The 15,457-nt window shown below is 41.3% G+C and overlaps 1 protein-coding gene across 1 annotated transcript in view; it reads left to right on the top strand.

Moving 5' to 3' along the window:
- Positions 1–1,962: 1,962 nt before the first annotated feature.
- Positions 1,963–15,457, top strand: part of LOC103059489 (connector enhancer of kinase suppressor of ras 2-like) — a 259,146-nt gene continuing 245,651 nt past the window's right edge. The window contains exon 1 of the mRNA XM_088151675.1: positions 1,963–2,029. Coding sequence (XP_088007801.1) covers positions 1,963–2,029 — 67 coding nt within the window. The remainder of the gene's footprint in view (positions 2,030–15,457) is intronic.

Raw genomic sequence — 15,457 nt, forward strand, 5'->3', positions numbered from 1 at the left:
TTGATTGCTCTGTCAACATAAGAATGCAGCCTCCCCTTACATTCACTGCAGTTTATGTCGGATGCTTCTTTTAACCTTTCCTATGATTTAATGGATTTTTTGATTTGCACTTTCTGGCTTTGGAGTGGGGCAAGAATGGGCTATTTCCATAATGAACATCTTTGCCCTGAGAAATGTCCCTTAATGTAACTCCTCCATCTTCTTCCCCTTGCATCTTATGCAAACATAGCTGTTCTTCTCTGTTTATTTTGGTCCATCAGTGGGCCAGTAAATGAGAATGTGTGGAGAAAAATTGAATACTGAAAAAAAATTCTTATGATGATATATTAACCCATTACTTTTCAATCCAGCAAGAAAATGACATTTTCCTCTGACCATTTCAGATGCTCAAAAATATTTTGGAAGGGAGCCCTTTCATATATGAGGTCTGGGGCAATTGCCCTTAGTGCCCCAGTTAAAAGCTCTGGGTTTAGATTTCCCCATGGGATTTATAATCCTTTTACACAATTTGGGTTAAGATCCCACAGAATCCTTGTTGTTGCTTCCTCAGCAGACAATGTCTGGGACCACCTTTATATGATCCTATGCTACATTGGCCACCTATGAAATACAGATGTTCCTGAACCATGCTCAGGGGAAAAGACAGGGATTGCAAAATTCTCTGCCTGAAATAGCTATTCCATAAGTAGAAGTGATGCTCTGGTTTCTGGCAAGGGAGTTATCTTGTGACCCCAGAGCTTGGACAATGAAAAGAAGATCATCTCAGGGCATGCACTTGCTTAAGCTCATGGTGGAAAACATCTGTTCTGTGAAATAATGAGAATTCCCATGGGCAGCAGGAACACACCTTCTGAAGCAATGACCCAAGTCCTCCAACTGCTCTTCTCAGATTAGCATTATCTCTCCATTCCCAAAGTTTAGCTTCAGCCCCATTTATCAATCTGAACCCAATGAGTTCAAAAGGAATTAAAAAGCTGTTTCATGTTTGAATCCTGGGCTGCTTCTGGATTTATTCCATGACAGTTCATACCCAATGATAGTGAAAGCGAGGTGAAGGGAGTGCAGGGTGACGTCTTCCATCTGACAAGCCTACAAAGGAGGACAATGGGGTCTGAACCTGGGGAGGGACAGACATGCAGGAGTCTGCTTTCTTGCCACTTGGCTTTCTCCATGTGACACTCTGACTTACACCATTAAAGATTCTGGTGACATGCTGCATTATTGGGAATATGGAGAGGCTCTGCATCTTTTGCCAGCTGCCACACGCTAGCATGCTTTCTTTGAATCCATCCGTGACATTCAGCATCTTTTGCTGCTAAACTGAGAGACAATCTGCTATCAAGTTCCAGTTAGCAATTTCGTTCTATTTATATTCTCTCTGTGTCTCTGTCTTCCACCTCTCTCCTACCTTCCTTCTCAATCCATGATCTAAGCAAATAATAACAATAATAATAATTTTTTTTAAAAAAATCAGATCTTCAGCCTTGACACAGAAGGGGGAAGAGAGTCTCATTGGCAGAAGTGTGCACTCTAATTTCATATTTGTGCCAGCCTTAATAAGTAGATCATTGGGTGTAGAGGGACTGCCTTTTTTGGGGGGAGGTAAGTAAGTAGAGACATACTGCACCATTTCCTGATTCACTGAGCTCCAGAGGGTTGCTGGCTGTGTGCGGCAGGGGAGGTGCTAGAACTGATCAGGCAGAATAATTTTAAACATTACTGAATCAGTGCAGGAAGAACCTGGAGGGACAAAGCATCAACTCATCCTCGGACTGCATTGTGAAATCCTCACGCTCTCTTCTCCAGCCATGCTCTGAGACATTGGGGCATTTCCTTCACATCCCACCCACCCACTCACCCACCCACCCACCCATTTCTCTCTCTCTTTTTTTCTTTCTTGCTCCCCACTTCTCTTTCCCACCGTCAGTTCCCCCCTCCTCCTGGTGTGAATGACACCGTCTGATGATGGCCCTTGTTATGGAACCTATTAGCAAGTGGACGCCGAAACAAGTAGTGGATTGGATGAAAGGTAAGGATCTTTCTCTCTTGCAGCCTTGCTTACGGATTCCCTCTCCCTGGCTAACCTGGACACTTGGAGCAGGAGGCATTGTTCTGCCCCAGTCTCGAGGTGCTTTTGGGTGTGTGTCGATTGCATGCAGAGTTTCTCTGCTTTTTGGAGGAGAGCGGGGAGACGGGCTTGTGTGCTGCCTGACACTAGTGAGCTGGCTGGGAGACACAGCTAAACGGAAAGGCATATTTGACTCTTCAGGGCTGAAAGTGCCTCTCGGTTCTCTTGTCTGGGAACTAAGGGAAGCACGAGCATAGAACTGTTGGAGATGCTAGGGTGCTTTCAGAATACAACTCCCCCTCCCCTTTAGCCAGTGCTTGGGGTATCGAGCCGCTGGGCAGGGGGTCCTCTCCCTCTCTGTGTGTCTTTTTGTTTTAAACGTCCTGATTAGCCTTTTGATATGTCACAAACAGGTGACACAATGCAGCTCGCCCTCTAAGGCTGCAGCTATTGTATCTAGTTTGGGAGGATTTCTTTTCTTTTCTTTTTTTAATGTGATGAAAGGATGAGCCCCCTCGATTCCTCAATCACCGACACATTGTTTGCAGCCAGGCTTTTCTTTCCACCCATCCTGTGGCTTCGGGGTTTGAGACCAAACCTCCTAGGTGACAAATGATCAGCACCATGGACAGTTCAGCTGTGGCCATATATGGAGAGCATGATGGAAACTGGAGGGGGAGCAGCTCGGAGCAATCGTGCTGAGGGAAGTCTTCAGGGCAACTTGGCAGCAGGGGTGATGGATTCTCCCCACACTCCCCCACTGCTCCCATACCTTGTGTGCTGTTGCCGACAGACTAGTGTGAGCCAATGTGGTTCCCCCCTTCCCTGGCTGCTCTCTCGACAGGTGTGACCAAGAAGCACGGGAGTTGCTTGTTGCTGATCACGTAGTTCGCATCTCTCTCCACATCCAAGCCAAGGGATGGAAGAAAGGAAGGCTGTAGTCTAGTTAAAATCACGTCCATTCTAAACATGCAGCTCCCTGCATTTTGTACATGACTTTTTTGGTTAATCTGCCCACCGTGGTAAATTATACTGTCTCAGTGGACTGTATGAAATCACACTGCATGGGTTTGGGGTGTGCTATGCTTATCAGTCCATGTGGCATGTACTTTCATTTCCTATACATTATACCAAAAGGCCTTCAAGTTTTTAAGTGTTGTTTTATTTTATTAAACATAAACTTGGGGATTGGTTTTCCGCTGGCGTGAAATTGAAACATACAGGAAGAAAGGACGGTGCAGGCGTCTTCTGTTAAGAGAAAGATCAAAAGTCTCCTTTGAGTCAAGATCAACTCCTGGTGATTTCATAGCCATGGCTGCATTATTTTGAGGGGGCCCATAGAGAAGTGGTTTGCCTTCTGGAATTTTTTTTTTTCCCCAGCTTTTGGGTTTTCTGGTGGTCTTCCATCAAGGTACAATCCGATCCAACCCTGCTTAGCTTTTTGGAGATTAGCCAAGGTTAACTAAGTGCTTCCATCTGCTGGGTTTTGCTTTTAGGATGTCCAAAAGATTCAGTGTTTGCTCAATTCATGATATTTGGATTTCAGTCTCCAAAGAGCTTTTATAGCAGGTCATGGGTATAAAGGAAAACATATTTTTCCAAGAGTGTTCAAAAAGCATCCTTACTTCTACCTCCAACCTTCCACCCCCAATGCATACAGGATTTCTATAAGTGTTTTTGTCAGCAAATACTGTGGCAGATATCTTCAACATACATCCCAAACACACAGCTTCAATATGTATACTATCCTTCTGGGTTCAATGTGTAAAAAAAACCTTCATGAAGTTTGTTTCAAACTTTAATTTTTGAGGGGAAGGGAGTGTCATTATCCCAAACTAGGTCAGCTAGAAAAAATCTGACAATTGCTGCATGACAGAACAAGACACTACTGGAAATACAATTTCAGACCACATCTATGTACTTACTTGGGAGTGAACTTGAATAGATCAACAGATACATGCTATTTCAGAGTAAATATGTACAGAATTGCTCTGGAAGATACATCACATTTGAGAACGTCTTGTTAATCATTCCAGAACTAACTTTGGGGAAAATGGAAATATGGTTTTTTCATAACACAGGGGATGGGACTGGAATGCTCCCCGTCTGCCACCTGAATTTTCAGTAAGAAATATTGCTTATGTCTGCATCAGGGCTCAAAGTTTGCATCTTTGTTTTCCTTATTCACACTTGTGTACCGCTACTGAGAGAGAATGTGCAGTTCAATTATTTTGTCCCTAAGTGTGCAACAGGTTTGTGGGGGCTGAATGAGGTTAGCTAATCAATATAAAACTTTCATTTCTGTATCCTACATGTTTGTCAGTGTATCAGGTTAAGTAGCTATCAAACTGGTTTCAGTTCTGGGTCTGAATGCAGACTTTTTTTTAGACTTGTTATCCCACCTTTCTTATTTTTTATAAATAACTCAAGGCAGCGAACATACCTCATCCTCCTTCCTCCTCCTAATTTCCCCACAACAATAACCCTGTGAGGTGAGTTGGGCTGAGAGGGACTGGCCCAAAGTCACCCAGCCAGCTTTGTGCCTAAGGCAGGACTAGCACTCACTGCCTGCTGCTTTCTAGCCTGGCGCCTTAACCACTAGACCAAACTGGCTCTCTGTATACATTCCTATATGTTATATAAAATATATAATTCCTATACATTATATAAGATAAGTGTGGGAAATCTTCTGTAGACCAAGGGTCACAGACTTTTGAATGGGAGACCCTGGACTCCCATCTAAGGTTTGTGCAGCCAGGTGAAAGAAGTGAGTAGAGGAAGAACAAGAGTTCGCATTTACTTTGGAGTTAATACGATTGTTCTTTATGCATGTAATCCTGCCCCCCTTCTGCCATTTTACACATTACAATTTTGTGGAAACTTTTGGATGAGTTTCAGGAACCAAACCTAAGGTTTGTGGGGGGCTACAAGCTGCTGGAGATGAAAGCCCATCCTTGCCCTAGCATTCCTCCATGGCTTCTAAGAGTGGCTTCTGATCAGAATTCCAGCAACACACACACACACAAAAGGCTTGAATGTGTGTGATTCATCACCCTCCCTCCCTTCATAGAAAATGAATAGTAGCCCAGTTTTTATACCCTGCTCTCCCCCATTGCATGTAGCTTTGCCCCAAGGTTCTCCACAAATATGGTGTCATCCTCAGAACTCGTTGTCTTCTGCATTTCTTATGTCATAAGAAACAAGGGAAATTCCTTGAGGCGCTCTGAGTCGATTTTTCAAAACTATCTTTTACATAATTGAAAAGGGAGTGTGCTGTGCAGCCAAGAAGAACTGCCTTCAGCAGTGGGCTTTTGAAAGGCTGCCTTCCTTTTAAAACCATTTTTGTGCTATTTTGACAATAAAATAATGAGGTTTTCCCATTAGCATTTGCACTGAAACAGAATACGGCTTTTGACCAGATTGCTACAGGCAAAGAAGGAAGACCATTGGGTAAAACGTGATGTTTCTGCTGAAATGTAACGCTTGGCCACTTGTCCAAATTAGGGGAAAGCCATGGCTGATGACTGTTTTTGGCATTATGGGTCAAAATTGCCCTCCATGGTATCAACTGAACATCCCAAAATAGATTGGTTGCATTGACCTACGTGGCTTTATTTCAGTGAGGCTGCCATAGTCTCGTTTAAGGCATAGCATTCTGATTAATTCCTCTTTACTTTGTCATGCTAGGTGAGGTGAGGAAGTAAAGCTTTAGTTGAAATGAAGCATTCTTATAAATAAATATTTGCAGAATGTAAGCCGGGGTGGAAAGCCTGTGGTTCGACTACAACTCTCAGTAGCACCAGACAGCCCAACTATTGGGGAGTGCCACTGGGGACTTCAATCCATCAGCATCTATATGGCTGACCTTCCCCCATCCTTGATTTTGATCTTTACTTTCTTTAGGAACATTTTCCATTTCATCACAATTGCAACTTTCAAACTGAACCAGTCATGCTGTGCTTCAGATTCAATTCCAAGAAGGTGCTTCAGTGCCCAGGAGAGGGTTGACATAACTGTCTGAACGCTTGAAAGCAGCCAAGCCTTTTCCCAGGATTGTGCTGTTGCTCTCTAGAGCTGCCATGTAAATTCTGGGTAAGGATGTGGCCATTTTCAAGGGTAGCAGACCAGGTGATGCATTTGCACTTGGGAATGCTCCAAAGCCCCTTTCTGGAGTTGAATCAGAAGCATTTGCAGTCCTACTGAACATCTGAGCTGATTAACATTCTGTGCTACTCCTGTCCTAATGTGTCATTTATTTTAGAAAAATAGAAAATGATGATCTGATCCAGGCAGTGGGGGAATTATTTTTTAAACCAAGTATTTAGAATGCAAATTGGGCATCACCAGCCTTTAGCAACCTGCTCACTGTTGCAATCCATCACATCTGGAGCATGTGCTTGGAGAAGTTCACCCCAGGCTTAACCCTTTTGGCATTTATTGTTAAAGACTCAACAAGACTTAAACTTAACTCTTTGTAGTTAACGCTGTGCCAAAGCACGTCTTGCAGTTTCTCAAAAGTTGCCTTTTTCATTCTTTATCACAAGGCCTCCCTGGCTCAATGCATTTCCCAATCTAAAAAAAAAAAAAAAAATCCAAGAAGGGGGGTTACTTCAGGATGTCAGGATGAGCTTCTTCACAGCCCAAGCTGTTGACCAGTGAAACAGACAGCCTCATGAAGTTGCTGAAGGTCTTCAAATGGAGGCTGGATGGGTCATCTATTAGCAACGTTCTACTGGATCTGAGCAGTTGGTTGGTGGTCCTATGTTATCCCTTCTGATGTTATGATTCTATGTCTTGCGCTTCAGCTGAAGTGTAAGGAGTTAGGAAGGCTGCAGGCTGCTAACTGGTGTGCATGGGTGTCCTATCTTTCATTGCACAGTCTCCTAACTGAATAAATGCAACGATGCCACCCATTTGCAAGAAATCTTAAAAGCAACTTTTCTTTTATCAAAATGAATGAGAATTGGTAGGCGAAAAAGCAGAAAGAAGGTACTACGTATTTCATTCAGGTCCATTGGTTTTGTAGGATCATCTGATTTGCTGGTTCAGGAGGCAGACCCGTAATGAGAATGGCCTTCTTTCAAACGGTCACACAAACAAGAGGAAGAGCCTAGGGGTAAAGCATATGCTTTTGATGCACAAAATCCTTGGTTCAAGGAAGAACCTTGCCTAAAATCCTAGAGAATGAGTACCACTGAGAATAGATAAGTATGGGGCTACATGGAGCACTACTTTGATTGGACATCAGCTTGATATATGTGTATAAACAATAACAATTCCATAGTATTGGCTGTGAGAGCTGCAGAGCTCATGTTTTTCCTCTATGACCTTCCTATTTTCCTTTTCCATCAGCAGCTATAATAGCTGATTCTCATATTGATAAGAAGTCTGGTAGCTGTTTCCAAAAGAATCAACAGGTGCAAATTGCCTTCACAAAAAAGAGAAATCTTCTCCCCTTTAGACCCCCCAAAGCACAAGAAAGATGAGCCAGAATCCTGCCACCTTAATATGGCTATATATAGATTTCTCATTTGAACCTAGAGTACTTGCTGGAATTCTTCTGCTGAAACTTTAATTTTTTTGCTAACAAATTTTATGAACCAGAGTGCCAAGAAACTTGCTTTTGGGATTAATCATTTTAAGTCCAAATTGCTACAAGAAAAGTTTGACAACCACCCTGAGAGTCTTGGAACAGCCAGTGTGGCTCATGGCATTATCCTTGGATTTCTTCTTTTAAACCAAAAAAAAAAAAAAAAAAGTCTCCATAATGGTTTGTCCAGTTTCCACACTGCAGATAACCTGTAAAGGCTGCAAGAAATCCTGCCAAGTTGTTTTTTAAAAAGAGATTTCCAAAGGTACTTAGTATTGCTGAGTGCATCTTTTGTATATGCATGAGAAACAAGATTTCATAAAATATTCATAGGTAAGGATGAAGGGGGACTATAACAGGAGAAAAAGGAGATGAATCGTAAAGACCAAGCCAAAAACCCTTCACCTTTTTCTCCTTTAACATCAACTTTATTTCAATTTCCCCAAGTTCTGTGCACCTTCTAGCTCTGTTTAAGCAGCATTCCCATAAATCTTCTATCAGCCCTACAAGGTAGATCAGATCAGGAAACTAACCCCACAGGAAGATTAGAACTGTACTTTGTTGAGATAGGCTGTAGTAAGTCTTATCAGCTTCTGGATACTTTCTCCGAGATCATCTCCATGGCTGCTTACACCTTTTTGTTCTCCTCCTTTCATTAGACTGGAAGTACTGTTTGGGGTCAAACAAACAAATACATTTGACATAGCATTCTTCATCTCTGCTCAACAAGGTTTTTTAAAATAAAAAAAGAGAGAATGACATGTGATCAAGCTTACGATTCATAACATGTCAGGGAAAACAGGAAAGGAACATCTCCGTGTTCGTGGAACAGCATAGGATTCTTGTCCACCTCTCCAATGGTCTCCTAGTCTGGTGCTATCTTAGGTCAGGAAATTCTCATCTAGAAAGATTTCCCCCAGAGAGAGAGCCAGGGCTAGACAATGGAGAGATGAGGTCAAGGTTTCAAAGACTTTGGATGATCAGCCCCATCCATTGGTGCAGGGCCAAATTGAGATCACAGGTTTAAATTACTTGCAACAGGAAGTTTTTTTTTTTTAAAGCCCCAAAATTGGATGGAGGTACAGGTGTCTGGGGTCTGGTTTGTAGCTGCTCCAAGGTGAGGCTGTTCTGGAGAGACCTTTGGATTGCTTTGCTCATATTGTCATTAATATGTACACACCTTCATTTCTATTTGGTATCCTGCATAATTCATCAGCCGAGTTCAGAAGGGACAAGGAAACCTGTGTAGGGTGATAGATGACAATTGTTATTTCTAATCAAAATTTTTCATTGCTTTGTGGGCCTCTGGGGGCCATAGTTTCATTGCAATGCTTATTATTAGATGATTTTCCTTAAATCTTTTGAAGTGCTAAAAATGGGGATGAAATTTTCTCCTCTCCTGGCTAAAGATGTTATAATCTAACTGTCTTTGTGTAACTGATAATACATCAGTTGTTATAGTATTTTAAATGAGACTTAACACAAATGAACATTTGCATACCTACTCAGAAATAAGCCCCTTAACATCAAGGCTGTTTATTCTCAGGTAATTCAGCATAGCTTTACTGTGTTGTATGGCTTTGTGTAAAGTTAGCCAACTGATTTCAACAAACCATGGTTAAGCTAGTTATGTCTTAGCAAGATGCTTGAAACCAGTCTTAAGGACATGGGAGGAGAGTTTAGATCAGGTTCTACAAGCTAATAACATTTTGGGCTTGGTGGAGATTTTTCCTATTAACATTTTAGAATTGTTTCTCCACCACTGTATTTGTAAAATTAAACACAGCAGATTACTGTAAGCATTTAGTATCTTTTTTCAAAGGAGATCATCACTTTGATGAGATGACTGATTTGGAATAAAATGCTGGAACGAATTGCACAGAAGGGCTGAAGAAATAAATCACAGGAGATGCATTAATGAAGGACATGAAAGTTAAACAAGATTTATTTTGGGTTTACATGTTGCATTAAGCCATGGTTTTCTGAGTAAGCCACTATGGATGTGTTCACATAAAAAGCTAAGGCATAAAAGTGGTTCCACAAATCAAAATGGCTGAGTTCCACAATGACTTAAGCCAAACCCCAACAAAGCCACATTATGGCTTGGTGTAAGTATCACACTGTGCCAGAGTGTATTGCATGGAGGACAATTTTCCTAATTACTCCTAGCTGTAATGGTTGCATGGAGCTTTCAAAATCAAGAAATAGAATAGCTACAAGAAGGCCATCATGTTCTGATGGTGGTCTATGCGGGGGCATCTGGTTAGCCTTTGTTTGACAACAGCCTGATCTAGAGAAGCAGCAAGTGAAAAAGGTGGGCAGGAAAACAGTACTGAGAATGAACAACTGGGTTTGTCCAGATAGTAAATACAGTATGGCTAAACTAAAAAAGGAGGAACTGATAGGTTGTCTGGAGGCAGAGTTTAGTTGGGTCAAAGTGAGCAATAGCTTTTCTCTCTGCTTTCATGCTGAAGCCTTGAATTGTTCATTACAGGGACTCCTAATGTTGTGATCATCAGGTTCTTGGCTTGACTTGTAGTAGTTTTGAAAAAGTGAAATAGGCAGTTACATGATTTGTCCCATGGACTTAAGCCAAGCTTCCCAGTCTGATAAGGCAGAAGTGGAAATGAACCTCAACTCTAGAGAAACCTGAAGAGTGGTCCAGCAAAGCAACTTTTTCCTTGGTGAGGAGTGGAGAATTCTCAAGGAAACAAGAATTCCAATTGGGGTTCTGTAGTGGGTTTTGAGTACTTTATAACCTGGATATAGTTAGAAACTCTTGGAGATGTAGTCCCAACACATCTGGAGGACAGTAAACTGGTATTTTAGCTTAAAATGAGTTCAGACTTCAGGCTAAGAAAGCTGAATAAGGATGGTGCTCAAAGCAATGTTCCTGCCCTGGTTCCCCCCAGTTCTATGAGTTGATTTCAAGCTGTCAGAAGCTGCTGTTTCTTTTCCTGCAACATCTAGTGTGAATCTAGGCATTTTGCTTTGTAAACTATCATTTATGCCTTTGTGTGATTTGTTATCCAGGTTCTGTATAATGTATTAATGTTTAACCATACAGCTGTTGGAAGTAGAATAGACCAGAGAGACCTCTTTGGTTAGAAGTGTCTAGAAAAGTGACCAGTTTCCTAAGACAGAGAGACACATTTGCACACTATATTCTCTGTTGCCAAAGGAGCAAATGGAATGGCATACAGTAGAACACAAAGATAGCTAAAGCCCCAAACTATAAAAATACGTTTTGTACCGAGAGGCAAGGGAACGCTAGAACTTCTCTAGACTTTACGTTAAATGAGACTTGGCATCTTAATGGGTGGATTTTTAAGTAATGCAAATAGCATCAGCTTAGGGGCAGAATTCAAGCAGATCGGAAAAGAAGATTTGACCTGTTTGTCCCCTGCTGCAATCATGAGAAAAAACCTTTGGAAACAAATATTTGCTTTGGGGATCACGTTCCTCCTCCCTTGACAATCAAAGATACTTATCTGCTTCTCTGTTTCCCCAGTAGCTTTTAGCAACATCCGACCGTTGGCAGCCTTGTGGGTTTGTACAAGTGGATTCTTCAATGAAATATAGTTGTATTGACATTATGTTTATTTCACACTCCCTTGTATGAGAACTCTTTGTGAACTGTGGGAAGCTCACCTTCATCTTTTGCAGTTGGGAGAATGTAGACCAGTGAATGATCTTTGTGTGACAACCCAACAGTTTCAATAAAACTGTGATGGCAACAAAATTAGTTGCAGTCCTCAGGAGCCAAGAAAGTGATTAAACAGCTGCGGTTGTGAATGTGTATCAGATCAGTTCCTTCTTAAATGCACCTTTTTGGTAATAGCTTCACACAGAGACATTTATTCCAAGTCAGGTTGATTGATAACAGTGTTTTGCCTGCCAACGCTCTGGAGCTTCTGATAATGATGAACGTTCAAATGTAAGTGCTTCATTTCACAAACGTAACCTGGTTTTCCGCTCCGATTTTTTTTTCCTTCCCGCTTCTCTTTTACTCATTCTCACCTGGGCTGCGACCATGAACAAAAATATAAGCAAATTCTGTTGGAAAATTGATCATCTAAGCTGCACTGATCTTGTTCAGAATAATTATAGGTTCTCAGCAGAAGGTCTTTCTGTCATATATAATCCCTCATTTTCAAGATGGGTTAGTACAAAGAAGAAGAAGAGTAAGCAAAGATGCTGATGACGTTCATTATTATCATCATTAACATTCAGCTCACAGAGTTTTTTGGCAAATCCCTTTTCAGTCTCTCTGTTTTGACTCTCATTAAGTCACTACCTGCTTTGTAGCAATGTGTCATAAAAAAGGGAGTCTCCCAGATTTGCAGAGAGCAATGTATAAAAATGGGGAAAGGTGGTGAGAACCAGGCATAGATTTTATAAGCCAGCTAAGAAGCCTTGTAGCTCTTAGCTGGGCATTCCTTTCTTCCTCGCTCTTTCAAGAAACACTTCACTTCTCTAAGGGCATATCAACCCAAGAGATTTAAAGGGACTTAACAGTCATTCCTTGTCTCTGAAAATCCAGGCATTGGTAGAGTCTGTTTTATTCACTGGAGATAATTCCATGACAAGCTCAATAGACATATTGGCTTTATACCCAACAGACCTGATCTGAATTTCCATTTCCCATTAGGTGGTATTTCTCATTTTCAGTCTTCCTGAGATAATTATTAGTTAAAGGTACATTCAAGGAAATTTGAAGCACAGCTGATAGTGTTATGCAGGGACGGAGAATCCCTTGCCTTGCAAGTCATGTTAGATACAAATCCTAAGATCTCTCATCATTAGCCAGGCTGGCTGGGCCTGTTGGGAATTGTGGCTCATCAACATCTGGAGGATCACAGGTTAATCAGGACTTAACCCGAAGACAGAAGGAAGCTACAAGTGAGGCTATTGGTCCTGATTTATTTGAAGTAGAGGCCTGAAGGATGTTGGCATTTCTCATGTGGAGTTCTTCTTAGCCCTTCATTTCTTTGCTTGAATGGTTTTCCACTCTCACCATACCTTGTGTGTGTGTATGTGTATCTATTCTCCAAAAGGCAAGGGCCCAAAATTGTGGGAGCTGAACCAGAAAATCATTGTTTGTTTAATCCAATCAGAAAATAACAAATATTTCTCTTTTTTAAAAAAAAGGAAATTTAACAAATGGATACAATAGTGATGATACTATAGATAGATAGATATCAATCAGAAATTATATATCTGCACAGGGTATGGGCTAGACCCCCCCCAAGTCCAGATGGGAGATTCCACAGAAGGTCATGGAGAATAATAGAGCTAAGATTCTGTGGGACTTCCAGATCCAGATGGACAGGCAGGTACTGGCCAATCAACCAGACTTCATGGTAGTAGACAAGGACCAGAAGACAGAAGTGGTGATAGATGTATCAGTGCCAAGTGACAGCACCATCAGGAAGAAGGAGCATGAGAAGCTGGAGAAGTACCAGGGCCTGAAGGAGGAAATAGAGAGGATGTGGAAAGTCAAGGCCAAAGTGGTCCCAGTGGTGGTAGGAGCACTCGGGGCCGTGACTCCTAAGCTGGGAGAGGGGCTCCAACAGATCCCAGGAGCAACATCGGAGCTCTCTGTGCAGAAGAGTGCAGGGCTAGGAACAGCTCAGATACTGCACAGAACCCTCCAACTCCCAAACCTCTGGTAGACGACCCGAGATTGAGGAAGACACAGACCACCCATAGGGGTGAGAGGGGAATTTTTTAAATATATATTTGTCACTGATATATTTGTGATTAGATAGATAGATAGATAGATAGATAGATAGATAGATAGATATTCATGATTGATGACATATATGTAATAAAAATGAAATAAAACTTTAAAAAGGAAGGAAAAAAATCAATGTAATATTAATATACAGTCCTTTCCTTTATTTACTGAATAAAGCACAATTGTTGCTTTGTCAGTACTATTGCTTTCTTTTCTTTCTTTGTTTCTTTCTTTTTTTTCTTTTTTTTTTTTGGCTCTGCTCCTCACTCTCCGAATCAAAGATTAAATCATAACCAACATGGTACCTTACTGTAGCGCACATAAGTGCTGGGAGAATTTTTTGGCAAGATTATGATAGGCATAGACTGAGCAGAATCCAGAATCTTCATATGATACCTGAGTTATTTTTAGGCTTTGTCATTTCTGCTGCAGCTTTTTAGAGCATCTGAATCTCAGGAGGAGGAGGAGGTGCAGCCAAACATGGGGGTCCTTGAAGCAGGCTGGTGGTTGCTTGAATTGAAACTCTGTCTCTAGAAATATTTTTCTCCAAATCTAGTCTCTGCAGAATGAAGTTTAGGGCTCTCAGCAGAACGCCTTCCCCCCAAAGAAGTTTAAATGTCACATTAATGTCCCTTAAAATCAAGATCCTGAACGGTAGGGCTCAGCAATGGCATGAAGATAGTATGAAGGCAGTGTAAAATACAATAAAATTTATAAAATAGACATTTATGAATGTAGGAGGCTTTCTTACATTAATGGGGTTCACACATTGCTGGTTAATCTGGTTTTATGGAATAAGCTAGGACTGGCTGAGTCTGCACACTACGCTAAGCCAGTGTTTTCCAACCTCAGCAACTTTAAGATGGGGAGACTTCAACTCCCAGAATCTGCTTGGGGGATTTTGGGAGTTGAAGTCCCCCCATCTTAAAGTTGCTGAGGTTGAGAAACACTGTGCTGGGAGCTGAGCATCCTGCACTTGAACTCAGCCATGCTTAGTCAAAACTGAATATTTGGTTTAGTGCAATGTGTGAACTTGTTCACCCAAATGTTTAACCGACTCAGGGGAAGAGCCACCAAATGCATTTGGCTATCCTGAAAAGGTAAATAATTTTTTAAAATCTTTATTATTTTTTTAACAAAACTTTAATCTTAAAGATGAAAGAAAATAAAAAATAAAAGTACAAGCTAAAAATGCAAATTAAAATGAAACAAAACATATTGTATACTGATCAATAGTCACTGGTTTACCAATGAGTGCACTACTATAATATGAGCAATACAATATATTATTGTAAGACATCACAGTAACACATATTGCTGCATCCTTTGATTAGGAGAGAATATTGCCTTTTCCAAAACAGATCAATCACACATTTCCAACAACCATTCCTTGATACCTAGAATAATATCGCTTTTCCAATTTCTTAATATAATTCTTTTTGCTACTCCCAAAGCTTAATTAATATTAACTTTGTTTAGATTTTTTGAGGCTCTGTATATATGGGTATGCAAACCCAGTTTGGTTATGTCAGTTCTTGGAGGTTGTAATGGTATGTGGGAAAGACCTTGGGAGACGGGGCCAAGAGACGCTGCCAAGGGAATGGTCAGATAACAGCATAGTCCTCAGCTAGTTGGTGGGGTGAGAGACTCAGAAGAGACCCTCCCTAGTTTTTCGGGCTGTAAAAGAGAAGGGTGTGTGTGTGTGTGTGTGTGTGTGTGTGAGAGAGAGAGAGAGAGAGAGAGAGAATTGTACTTTCAGACTTGCAAGATTCTGTCAATGGATCTTTACGATAAAGTAGAAATAGCTCATCTGATTGTAGCTCCTATCTCAAGGCTGACATCAATCTTGAAAGTCTGAAAGTACAATTCTCCTGCCTTCCTCTTTACAGCCCAAGAACTTAAGGAGGGTCTCTTCTGAGCCTCTTACCTCACCCACTATCTAGCTCTGGGCTATGCTGTCTCCTATCTGACCATTTCCTTGGTGGCGTCTCTTGGCGCAGTGTCCCAAGGTCTTTCTCACATACCATTACAGAAGTATATCAGATCAGGAAAAACACTC

Source organism: Python bivittatus, unplaced genomic scaffold (genome assembly GCF_059951505.1).
Source record: "Python bivittatus isolate LINGU-HERP-01145 unplaced genomic scaffold, Pbiv_v1 ctg000670_np1212, whole genome shotgun sequence".
NCBI classification, from domain to species: Eukaryota; Metazoa; Chordata; class Lepidosauria; order Squamata; family Pythonidae; genus Python; species Python bivittatus.